Here is a 14,018-nt window from a genome sequence, read left to right on the forward strand (position 1 = left end):
CGCTAAAACCACACATTCTTCTTTGTTTGGTGAAAATTGCAATACTGTATGAAAATTAAATTTTACTTTATCCAATTAAATAAATTCAAAACACCTCGAGACAACTTTCAAAACTGTAAATATGAAACATGACTATAATATCATAAATCGTATACCGTTCCAACATGCGGAAGAAATTAAAAACGCGCTATTAAATAGGCAAGCATAAAAAATTATTTCACAACAGTTATCGGTCTATGCGTAAATGTACTGATAATGTTGTTTTTTTGCATCATAATTTTCAAATTCGTCGCAAGTAATTCAAATTTGTCTTGTCGCAATGGTAACGGTGCTGCTGTGGACTGGTAAGAGACAGTTTTATATCACTTCGATTATTTTTTTCTCTGTTCAAATTTGACAAAGAACATATTTTGAGAAATGAAATTTGTACAAAACTTAAAAATCACGCACACATTTTTTTCGTAGATGTCTAAAAACGAATTTGATGTCAATATCGACAATATTATGTCAATATCATATCGATCCTGATTAGCACTATTAATTGGAAATGCTTGGTACCATACATGAGACGTGGTACTATGTCAATTTCGTCGATATTGTCAAACCTATGACGATATCGTATTGACATCTATCCTGTAATTCCAATTAATATTCTCAATAAGATATAAAACTTTTTAAAGACCACAAGTGATTCAATATTTATTGGAGTCCGGAGGACCGGGCTGCTTCTATACATGTAAGTTTAAGTGTTGGTGTATGGGGATTGAGCTGGGAGCTAATCATTTACTATCGAAAAAACAACTGGTCCTCTTTTTAGAACATCGAATTTTACTTACCACAAAAATGTACTCTATATAGTTCGTGTTTTAAATTCTGAAAGTGAAGTACATTTTTGAATATAGGTGATGCATGTGTCTGGTTTCAATTTATATTTTATGCAGCTAACATTTACTTGAGGAATTATTAAAGTGTGAATATGTATTGTTTTTATTCAATTTTCATCCGAATTAACGTTTTCAAAGCAATCGTGACTATCATCTTTTCACCTAGACGTATGCCTTTAAAACACATATCATTTGATGTCTGACGACCAAGACGACTAAATTTACACTGTTGACCTAATTTATTTCCAGGGCGACAATTGATGTTTACATCAATGTTTTTTGTTCATTATTGGTATGAATATGGAAAGGATGATAAAGAAAGGGTTAGGGGTTGTTATTGTCAAGGAGTAAGCTTAGAGCAAGATATTTGGTTTAGGTAAAATTTCTTAAAATTAATTTGTTTCAACAATTATAATTGGATATTGATACGGTATCGTCAGTATCAGTGTATTGACAGCAGGATAAACATGTTAATCAGAAAGTTAATAAGCACAAGTGTTACCTTAAGAAACACAGAATATTATCTTGGGATATTAAAAGTAAGGTTTTATATTAGGGGGAAGGTTCAACTTTGTAAAGTTATGTGATTTTAACAATCATCATTCGATATCGATACAGTAACATGGACTTAGGAATCAAGTTTACAAAACAGAAAATAAAATTTTCTTAAGAGATTGGTAACTTGTATGTCAACATATTATTTTGCATATAGACATAAATACGCGGGTATGTTAAGAAAGCATAAAAATCATTTATCTGGAAATTAGAATTCTTAAACAAAAATGAGTTTGATAATTTGCCAAAACCACTGATAAACATATTTTTAAGCTATTGCATAAATATGCATCTAACGCAATGACATGCACAACCACCACGACATCACGTGACTTCTATTAATAGAGAAATATTCCTTAATAAAAAAGCTAACAGAACAACAATACCCCAGAGTTTAATAACTTCTTTGAATAAATAATGTAGTCGAAAAACATTTATTTTGCCTAAAAATTGCTGCTAGAATCCCACTGTCCGATCAGTAAAATAATTATAACACATATTTGCACGAAACATTACCCATGTTTTGTATTTTACACATACAAACCCAGAATTTTCGTAAAACCATGATTAACTCGGGATTCTAGCAGCACTTCAACCCTATGCCCTGCAGTCACGCATTTTAACGCATATATCATTTCCTTTTTCTAACGCAAAATCACGCATATACCATTTCCCCGCAATCGCGCATTTTCACGCACTTTAAAAAATTCATTTATTTTTTAATTTAATGCCAATTTTTATCTATTTCATACTTGCAAATATCTTATAAAATACAAAAAGTTATTTCTATATTAAAATATAACGTCATAATATCATTAACTCTAAACTTAAGAGAAACGTGTACCACGCTATAAGGTGCTTGTGGGGAAATGGTAAATTTCTATGAATTTAACATTTAAGTGTTAACTTTGTTGCATAACAATTTAATAAGTTGTAAAGAGTTAAAAGTAGAGAGGTTTAGTTACACGTTTTGCGACGAACTTGTACCGGTGACGTCATCAATTGTTGTGTTCTTCGACGTGTAGTTACAAGTTTAGAACGTGTAATACACTGTCTACACGTACGATGTAAACGGGTAAAGTTTTGGATCAAATTCTTTTTTTTTTGCAGTTGATAGATTTTTGTGCAATAAAACAAGAACACTATTCTATCTATTCTAAGCTTTAATGAACGATGATTCGATGATTCCATCAAACTATTAGTATTTTTATCAATGAAAAGTTAAACTCAAACTGATACCAAACAACATGATTATTTTGTACGCAGGATTCATTTCAAGAAGACATCGCCCGCCAATGCACCAAATATAAATTCATGGTGTCTTGGTGATTTTTCCCTTTCTGCTATTTTTATTAAAACCTATTTTAACACCTCTATATTCTTTATTTTTTTTATGATAAAATATTTTAGAACTATTATATAACGTCCATAGGCCCTAGTGACATAACAAAAATATAACCCCTCGCCTAATAAGTTATAGGTAGTAAGCCTATGTGTAACGTCAAGTGCTTGTTGAAATTGTATTTCATTAACTATTTTGTTTCTTTTGTTCTATTACTTGTATAATCTAGAGCAGGCGCGTATTTAAAAAAAGGGGGGGTGTTGTCTGATTTTGGTTTTAACAATGTGTTGATGTGTTTAAATTTTATTCTATGCCTCCTTTCTAGACGTTATATTGATTGAGCCTTCACATTTTATCGTTTTCAAAAGGTTTTCTTTTGGACACCCCACATCCTCCACAAAGTGCAAAATGTGGTCGTTTTTTACCGTCAAATAAATAATAATTGAATAATTTTATGATTGCTACCATTTTTAAAGTGGTGCAGAATCAAAAGCTTAATTAATATCCTGTAGAGATACTAGGTGACAAAATATTTAGAGCGATTAACTGCATCGAGATGACAATACATATAATAATTTTTCATAGATTATGGTATCTATGACTAGAGTAAGTATACATTCCATTTCACCATTGACTTGTCTAAATTAAAAATAATAAATACAATGCCGTTCAATTAATTAACTGTTCAATCACGAAATTTGCATACGTACACGTTTACCTAAAACTAAATCATGTTATTGACGTTGACGTCAAATAGAACGTGTACGTCAATGTTACGCGTACACGTTGTTACGTCACTTGTAACTAAACCTCTCTAATATCTTAGAAGGCAAACTTTTCATATGTACAAATCTTATGTTTTGAAATACACAGCTTATTGTTGTCTGTTGCATTATTTTTGTCATGGAAGACAGAGGAAAGGACGACTGTGATACGAATGTAGCTGACTGTCTTTGACAGAGAATATACTTGATGAAAATAAATTACCATACCTGTTTATTTAACCTAACACCACATGAATTTCACGTCCTATTTCCAATATTTCAAATTGCTCTAAAACTCAATTTTACGTATTTTTGTACATGCTGTGGTGGACAAATTCTCTTTATACGAAACGATCAATTCCCAAGTTACTCTATGCACACACATGACGCCATCGTTGTTAGATCTGAATCAAATTGACAGATACAGCACAACAAAATTAAAACATCTTAATTGTTGTTTATTTTTACATGCTTCAATCTATTTCTTAGTGTTAAATTACATCTATAAATACCAATATTACGAAAACCTGTGTTGACGTCATCTCGCCAACTATGACGTCATAATGAAGCACTGACTTAGTCAAGGTGAAATATTCTGTATGCTTCCTTATCACCCCTGCGTAAGTTTAATGTATACATAATCACGATGTATGTAATGGATATATGCCGAATACTGTTCTATATGTAAAATTATCAGATTGTTTGAGGCCCGTTAGTGCCGAAAACTGTCTGATAATTTTACATATATAGAATAGTATGAGGCATATATCTTACTTAAAACATTGCCATTTAAATGTCCAAAAGTTACCTGGAGGAGTCCGATAATAACACAATGGGAGTTAAGGCAGCCATTGTTTTCTACCTGTCTGATAAGTAGATAAAAGAAATGAGACAGTAAAAAAGTGAGTGAAGTCTTGTATCATTTCATTCATTCAATGGCAGTCGTTTAGTTTAGCAGGACAGGGGTCCGGTGGTAAAAGATTTGGGGGGAACAATTTTATTTATGATATGCATAAATTGACATTGATACCGATATACTTTTGGGTGATATTATAACCATCACCATGGAAAGTAAAAATGCGTATTTTTACCCTGAAGTTTTAGTTTAGATAATGGAAATATTCTCAGGTTATAAAAGCGTAGCCATCGGGGAACAAACATAAAATAAGAAGATTTGCAGACTCTTTTGAAGAAATGGATTTAAATTCGCTTATTCAAAGTGCTGTATCAAAAATTCTTTTAAAGAGTGGAAAATATTAATCTTGTGGAAGGTTTAAACTTGGAATTTTTTTTCATGGATTTGCTATTTTGTAGCAATTTAGTTTCCTTGCGTTTGCTTTCCCTGAATTTGTTTCCTAGCATTTTTATTGGGGGTTTCTGGACATATTTAACCTTAATTTCACTCTTCTTTTTGTTTTTTAAATACCGTCCGATTTTGTTATCATTGCCGTCCGATAATATATCATCAGACTGGTAATTACTATTATCGGACAGCTACAGGTAAATTTTTAGACTGCAAGAACAAAGGCATGACGTCACAGCAATGTTTTAAGTAAACATTATACACATTATTCATAATAGTGAGGGAGACATGAAGATTTTTCTCCCATGAAAAATCGTATTCCTTGTGCGCAACGCAACGAAATTAACAATCTAACTCAGTATTAATTTCAGCCGCCACATTGTTACGTCACAATCGTGAAACTCGACTTGAAACAAAACGTTTTGTTGCAGAGCTACATGTAATAGGACGGTCACATGACTATCTCAGGCAATTGGATTCTATTTAACTAGCGATGATTTATTTGGGTTAAAATACTTTTTTCTTGCATGGAGGGGGCAAAATAATGCCGACAATGTGTGGCAAGGTGAGGTAAAGCAAAAGAAAGCATTTTTAACTACGCAAGTAGAAAAATCTTACAAGAAAACCTTTTACTTATTTTATTTTGATTACTGTGTATTGTATTCCTCGAATTAATTATTAGATAAAATAGCATAAATTTAAAGTAAGACGGGTTTTTCAATCAAACATATTGAAGAAATAAATTCTCGTGTGTTTAGATAGAAGAAGGTTGCAAATAAGAAACAAGCTGTCTGTGCCGATTGAATGCTTTGAATAATATATATAACTGAACATTGCACGCATTCATTCTGCGTACGAATACTCTTTCTCAATATTATCACCCGTCGTCAAGTAATTAAGACTGGTGCTAAATGAAGACTACGGAAATAACGAACAAAAATCTTTTTTCAAAAGTCATTAAACAATACAAAATAAGATCAAAGCAAACAAGGACCTTCGAAACATTAGAGATAGGATATACGATGGAGGTCTTGGCTTAATGAATCAGCAAAAAATATCTTTTTAACACATATTTTGCGACAAATAGAATAACTTATCTACAATAGTTATAACATTTACTCATTTTCAGTACATATGGAGATATAATTCCAAAACTTGTTTTGATGTCTTTTTATATATTAATATTTTTTGATTTTTTAAAATGGATCCATTATTAATCAATTAAAAGATATTTTTTTTGTTGAGTTGAGCTATACGTAAACACTAATCCTATTCTTCTGAATTTGGCAAGGTACGTTTTGTACAAAGTTCCACGGGCTACAGCAAAAATGATCAAAATGGGCAATGTGAAAAACAAGGAAACGTTTTATTATGCAGACAACACCAGTTCAACGTTGATGTACAAAGAACACAGCGTGAACGATTCTGAAGGAAACCCGTTATTTCACACACTGCAGCAAATTTATGATAATGTAGGTTTCTAAAAGTGTTTCTCTCTCTCTCTCTCTCTCTCCCTCTCTCTCTCTCGCCATTTAAAGACTATTATAAACTCATAAATACTACTTAAATTCTGTAGAATTATTATATCTGTTTGAGATATGGATACAAAATTAAATGAATTTCTAAGATTTCCACACTAATACCCTACAAGAAGTCTAAAAAAACCTGACAATAACTACAATTATATTTTTTCCTAGAAAATTAGTAATTTTATACAAAAATCATAAAGTAATCTACAAGAGAGCAAGTACTTCAGGTTAACAATATGTTCCAAATGCATTTAAGAGCGCAAAGTTATATCGAGATCCGTGAATCATTTCTAAAGACCAATATTACAACATATGTACATGGTATAAGTGTACATTACCTAAAACTTTCATTTTAGTCCTCGATTATTTTCTAGAGCAAGTGTAATTTGTGTATTAATTCCACTTATTTGGCATCATGTTTCTTTATTTCTTCTTGTGAATCCGATTCAACATAAATGAAATATAGTTAAGAAATGTGGAAACATGCAGAATTTCTTCACCATTCTTGATATGAATTATTAAAACTCAATAAAATCAATCTTCTTCAAACTCACACTCCAGATTTACAAATTATAGGATACTGACAAAATGGGGTTACATGTGAAGTAAATTGAATTCTAACTCTTACATGTATTTAAGACTCAGAAGAAATAAAAACAGAATTTCTTTTGTTTGAAAATGACTTTATGACATGGTATAAATCAAATATTGAGAAATCGGAAAGTATATGGAAAATCCGAAGACCTGCATCTGTGAAGATCAAATACATGCATTGCAAAACAAAAAAAATTAAAGCAGATAAAGAAACCTGATAGACCCTCACAATTTATTTGTTAAATGTAAATTTAACTTTATTCACTCATAATATAATATACATGAGAAGGTGTAAAACCTTTATAATGATCTGAACAGTGTCAAACTATGAAAACAAAGTGCAAATACCACTAATATGAAGAATCACTGAACTAAATACAGGTGTATATAAAATGTATTGTTAGAAGATATCCTTTCAAATGGTAACAGACGTAATTCGATCTGGTTTTTAAAAAAAAAAAATGAATTAGTACAATAGGACCTCATAATATTTATTGATCATGAAACGTAAATGATTTCGAAATTAAATTCATGAATATATCAACTTTTAAAAAAGGAAAAATCTTAGCAATTGTTTAACTAATTAATATTTTATGATCTCTATTGCTTTTTAAGGAACCACTTGAATACGCTATGTATAATGACCAACCTCCAACTGGAAGCGGTGGAAGGAAATATGGACACACAAAAGGTTGACTCTTTTTTATTTTATAAATTGACACATTTTGTTAACTCAGCTATGTTAAGGACCGATATGGAAAATGTAACCTTTGCACCGTTTTAATATGTATTGCTTCTTTTAAAAATTTTTAACAAAGCAACTGAACACTTGTAGAAAATGTAATATAGCTATCAATTATGGATAGGACTGGGCCGTAGTTATTACCAATTATATCGCATGTATCAGCTGTTTGTCATGTGACTTGTATCAAAATAGAATTGTTAAGCTGAATGTAGGAAATGGGGATAGTGCAAGGGCATTCGCTTGTTTTTCAAGAAAGAAATTGATACACATTAAAAGAGGTTTATATCCTCTACCCAAAAAGTGCTGGGAGCTAGTCAGTGCTGTTTGCGAAGTACTTAAAATTTTGCCGAAAATGCTTATAATAGCTAAAAATTTCCACTTCGCTTAAATTTTGTTATCAATAAAATCAATGTTATGCAGACCAGGATCAGCTCCCAGCACTTTTCAAAATATACACTATATGAGCAATAAATATTCCAAATTTCAGCTCAAACAAAATAGTCTATGCCCTTGCACTTTTGATGTAAATCACGAATAGGCTCATCTTTTGAGCGATATTCTCTATATGCCTTATCCATGTGTAGCTTCGATGCTACTAGATAAATTCATATTCTATACACATTGTATTTAATAAATAATTTTCTTTTAGTTTTAATGATTAGGTCTAAAAATTAGCAATGATATCATATTTATTTAAGCATTCTTGTAATTATTAAACCAGTGAATCTACTCCTCTGGATCACTAGTGTTGCGTCATGTCAAGGCTGATGACGTCATATTTAACAAAAGGCTTTCTTCTATTACTCGACTGTATTGCTATCTAGTATTGCAATTTGTCAAGATTTTATGAATAATCGATAAAAATAAATTAATTCAAGTTGTTAATTACGCATGATCATGCCGTTAATTAATTTTTATGGCTTGTTAAATTTCAATGACGTCACAATTAAACTTCCAATACGATGTACAAGGAATGTGAACTCTGACCTTCCTTAACATAGCCGAGAATGTCAGAGAACTTGAATATGAATCATCACATTGCAATGAAAAATGTAAATCCTCTGATAGGAGAATAGAAAATATTCCAATAGAAGAATTCCAACATTAAGCCATCCTTAAAACATTTTAAGCTTCTAGAAGATATTTTTTTATGTGTGCTGGAAAATTAAATATGAAATAAGCGTTTATATTCAATTTCTGCTAAAAGCAATTTTCACGAACCCATACGACTATATACAATGGTAGTTTAAATGGAGTATTCAGTTGACACTTCTTTTCAGCAACAAAGTTCAAAAAAGCTATTTTAGCAGATGTACCACTGTCAAGGTCATAATGCTATTGTCCTTCATCGCTTGAAAGCAAATAACTGGTACAGCTGTAGGGTATGCATAACAAATTTGAAATTTCTATCTCCAATATTTCAAAAGTTTTGGTGAAAGCTCCAAAAAAATTTTGCACATAGATCACAGTTAAGGTCACAATATGCTTGATCTTGATTTTTTTTTAAAACTTAATTGGTCTAGCATGCATTCAGAATATGAACTCTCTCTCTCCTTTGGTTCAAAAGTAATGACAAAGCTTTAAAATATCTATTTTTGCACAAAGGTCGCAGTCAGGGTCAAAAGGTAATTGACGTTGATGTCTCTTGAAAAAGTTTAATTAGTGGAGTAAGCAAACCCAATATGAAGTTTCTATATTACACGGTTCAAAAGTCATGGAGAAGATTAATTTGACAAAAGACAGACAAACAGACAGACTGGTCAAATACAATATACGCCCCGAATCTATTAATTTGGGCGCATAGAATTAATGTCATGAAGATTCTGACGGTCATCTGACCATCTTATGCAGAACAGTTGACTGCTTTCTAGGTAAGCATTCAAATACTAGTTATATGTTATCAAGTGTTTCCAGTTGACAATTACTTGAATGCCTGTTGACGACTTGTTGGTGGTCAATCACACATTTTCATGGGATTAATATATTTTTCTAGTACGCTCATTATTACTAGGTCTTCCATCTTCAGCGGAAGACATTACTGTTATTCCTAGGTTTCTTTTCCACATCTTTTTCTAACAGATTTTATGCACGCGAGTTCTCGAAAATGGCTCACTCGATTTTTGTGAAACTTTCAAGTCTGGTAGAACACGAAAAAGTCTAGACATATTTCTTATTTTGGTGATGTCACTTTCGGCTCCGGGATTTCAGCATTTTCGTGAATTTTATAAGGCCAGGTTGTCCGTGAGTTTCTCTAAAATAGCTAAAGATAGAAATTTGAGATTTTTGGTGATTTATTTTATTAGAGCAATAAATGTAGATGTGATGAACGTATTTCATATTTAACAAAATTGCCGCGCACCGTAACTCGCTATGGGCCAAAAAAGGTACATGTATTTGAAATTTCAAAATTTTCGAAGCTCTTCTAATATCTTTTTTCCTGTAGATAATTTGTTATAACATGAAGAACAAAGCAATTGAACAATCACAAAGTCTTTCATCGATTATCAGATAAGAAGGGCCGACCCTTAAAATCAGGGATTTAAAGAGACCAAAATTATTTTCCTTATATACTCGATTCTCATTATATCGCGGGTTTCGTAGTATCGCGGTATGTCGCAAAAATTTGGATACATAGCCTTATTCTTTTTATTGATGGACAATATGTTTATGTTGTCTGAATATTACTTTTTTAATTATTAAGAAGTATGGAACAACCGTTTGAAAAAAAATATTTAAAAAATACGTAATTTTACAGATTTCCAGTCACGTTTTTATTATTTTTAACCATTGAATTTATAACCTAGTAAAAATTATACTATAGTTCATCTTTTAAAGGTCTTAAGTTTGTATATTTGTTTACTTTTCCTGTAGAATTACATCGTAAATTAAAAAATAAAAATTGAGGTCCATGTCACATACAAGTTTCCATGTTTTTCCATACCGCGATACAATGAGACTCTCCAATTTATGAGGTAAATAAGACTTCCTGTTTTAAAAATAGACAATAACTTAAACGATGCAAGTTTGGGAAATAATTCGACACTTAAAAGTTAGTCCATAGATTGGCTTATGAATATTTTTTGATGAAAGTTAAAAGTAAAAAATTGGAATAACACTTTTTATGCAAAAGGATTAAGTACCGCGATATAATGAGACACCAGTATACCTCAAAAACTATTAAAAATCTTTAATACATTAAAGAAGCTAAGTTGTTTCAAATGTTAGGTACAATCTATTCAAATTGTCCATATATGTCCGATGATAGTTTTTATTATTATTTTCGGCCGCGTATTTTTGAGTTTCAAGATTTATCAAAAAGCTTAATAGTCCAGGAGAATGTACAATGTATTCAGAAAAGGATTTTTGCCAGACAATGCGTATATGAACATTTGACTTTTCCAGGAGTTATTATCAATTTGTATAAGGCTACTCCTTCGAAATCACTGATTGAAAACATGTCTTTACAGGTGCCTATGCTTTTGATGACGAATCTGGTTTTTGGATGATATCAAGCATACCGAAGTTTCCCCAACCTAAAAACATTGGTTATCTGTATGGAGAAAGCCAACTGGAATATGGACAGACTGTATTATGTGTGACTGTCCGATTCACATTGTTACAAACAATGAGTACGTTTATATTTTAAATTCGCCCCTTGGTGGGGACCCGGGTTAGAATAAGTCATCAGCACCCCCTTGCTTGTCGTAAAAAGCGACTAAATGGGGCGGTCCTTCGTGCAGTTGTGGCACGACAAAGATCCCTCCCTGCTCAAAAGCCGTAAGTGCCGAACATAGGCCTAAATTTTGCAGCCCTTCACCAGCAATGGTGACGTCTCCATATCATTGAAATATTCTGGAGAGGGACGTAAAACAGTAAACATTCAATCAATATGTTTAAAATTCCAGGTTGGATTTAATCAACTTACAAAATATACCTTAGATCTAAGCACAAATTGACACAGGTGTTATATTTTCCCCTTTTAATCACGTTGCTAGTATCTGTAAAAATTAATTCATATCAGAGTCACATGATGGTGCGTATATGAAAATCCTACCTGAAAGGTTTTATGACTAACCCTTTTTTAAATACTTTTACAAAACATTCTGAATTATACTCATTTAAAACTTGCGTAGACTCGTCTATTTGCATTGTGTTTTCTTTTTTTTTGTTTACATATTAGATGAAATTAGATTCATAGATTTTATTTCATGTTAATGTGTTAATATTAAAATTGATTTTTTTTAACTTAGGAGATATATTCCAAATTACCAATCCGTATTTTTTCGACAAAAGCACGAATGAGAATGAAATGCACACGAATCAGGCAGACAGACAAAATCTTTCTTTTCCTGTCTTTACCTATGGAGGAGAAAAATTGATGATATTTTCAAAATCATCTCTTTTCAAATACGGTAAATTTCCCTAGGTTCCGTTAATTATGGTTTGACATTACAATCAAATATGTATTTTTCAAAACAAGAACTTTATTCATTTTTTCTTAGATATCTACAAAGAACTTGTTTCACCTGGACTGCATGATTCTTTGTGTGTCCTCACGTGGCGAGCCAGGTTACCTTCAACGATCAATGTAGGTATTCCCAGCAAAGAAAAAATGCTGTTTTAACGTTTTCCACAAACGCATTGATTTTAGTTGACAAAAATAATATATCACATATTTAAATACTGTATTCATATCTTTCATTACAAAGAACATGTACATCTAAATTATTCAATATACATGTAACTGCAGGTGTATGATATTAGAGAGGTGAAGTTCCAAGACAACTACTCCTTTTTAGCAAAGAGGGACCATTCTAAGTGGGCTGTAACGAAATCGTTAGACTGGACGTGTATTGGAGACTTGAACAGAAGAGTAATTATAAGAAATTATTACTGATTTTCTAATAAGTGTTAGATCAAATAGCTTAAACAATGTCAATTTTGTGTTTCGCAGTAACTGAACACCATACAGGTACATGTTACTAACATTAATGATCAAGCTGAGGTTTTCCAGGTCATTCAATACTTACAAATTGCAAAATTGCATGCACCGTTTATCTGTTGATATAGCAAACCGAGAGTGGATGGAAATTAACTAGCTGACATCAAGCCACACCCTAGAAAAATCTTTCTCCTTCATTACAAAAAAGGGGATGCTCTCAATGGGCCAACCGCAATGAACAAAGCTTGATGATAATTGATATCAGTTATAATCAGTTATCAAAGTCCAGATACAACTTTTGAGAAATGGTATGCGGGCAGAAAGGGTTATTTAAGGGTCTAAGTTGACACCTTGATATTAAAATATTCGACATCATTACCATCGTCAGGATAATAATTATATTATTTTGATATCAACTCAGTATACCTAAAAGAAATATTCATATTCATACATAATCATTCGAAAGACAAAATTTGTCAATCAAAAAATTGCACATAGATTTATTATCAAACTAATATTGAGGTTACAAAATTCTTTAAAAATATAATTCCCAGAGACTAGTTGATACCAAGATATCGTGTTAGAGACTGGGAGCTTATTTTCAATGGGATACTTAATTGGCATCAATGGAGATTGTTAAAAAACCGACATTATATTGCTCGCGCCAAATAACTATACTATCTGTTTACACTTGAGGACATTGGAGTTGTGAGTATTGAAAAAATTAGATCAATCAATAAGTTAAAAAAAGGTTACATCATTTGCATGTAAATCACATGCGCAAAAGAATCATCCAACCGTTACTGCAGAGATTCACAACAGAATAATGCACTTGAATATCCCTTTCGTTTTTATGACATTATCAAATGTTCAAATAAAGAATTATTACTTTTGCCGATTAATTACAGAAGTCACAGTACAAAAGAGGTGGACTTACAGTCTGTCTACAAAAGAATACCTTAGCACAACAATTCCGCAGTCTATCTCCCTGTGGAAGACGACGAAGTTTAGGACCAAGAGGAACGTGTTCTTAATTGGAGGCTTCAACAAGAAATTATGCAGTTAAGGTGACTCCACCCTCCTTCACAATTTTATAGGTTCAAAGTACAAAAACTACATTTATTTTCATTTGATATACTTTAAACTTTCCAATTATTGCAAAAAATGTATAGGTCACCATGTTATTTTAGATGCGAAACATAAATAAACAGAAGTGTATGTCAACATAAAAAAATCACATATTTTTTGTAAACAGTTTTATGAAAAATATGTAAAAACAGGTTAAAATGCATAATTCTGATGCTGAGTGTTTGTTATACTCCCTTCTTAAAAGATACTTTGATTTGTGAATATCAGGGAA

At 31.7% G+C, this 14,018-nt stretch overlaps 1 protein-coding gene across 1 annotated transcript; it reads left to right on the plus strand.

Moving 5' to 3' along the window:
• Nucleotides 1-255: 255 nt before the first annotated feature.
• LOC134272497 (deoxyribonuclease-2-alpha-like) lies at nt 256-13,692 on the plus strand. The gene is made up of 7 exons (XM_062754720.1): nt 256-344; nt 6,140-6,320; nt 7,587-7,662; nt 11,184-11,345; nt 12,219-12,304; nt 12,467-12,589; nt 13,567-13,692. The coding sequence occupies exons 1-7, from the start codon at nt 256-258 to the stop codon at nt 13,690-13,692; spliced, it is 843 nt and encodes a 280-aa protein (XP_062610704.1).
• Nucleotides 13,693-14,018: the final 326 nt, after the last annotated feature.

The sequence above is a fragment of the Saccostrea cucullata genome, unplaced genomic scaffold, assembly GCF_032062105.1.
Source record: "Saccostrea cucullata isolate Sc308-1 unplaced genomic scaffold, CSIRO_AGI_Scuc_v1 ctg4229, whole genome shotgun sequence".
Taxonomy (NCBI): domain Eukaryota; kingdom Metazoa; phylum Mollusca; class Bivalvia; order Ostreida; family Ostreidae; genus Saccostrea; species Saccostrea cuccullata.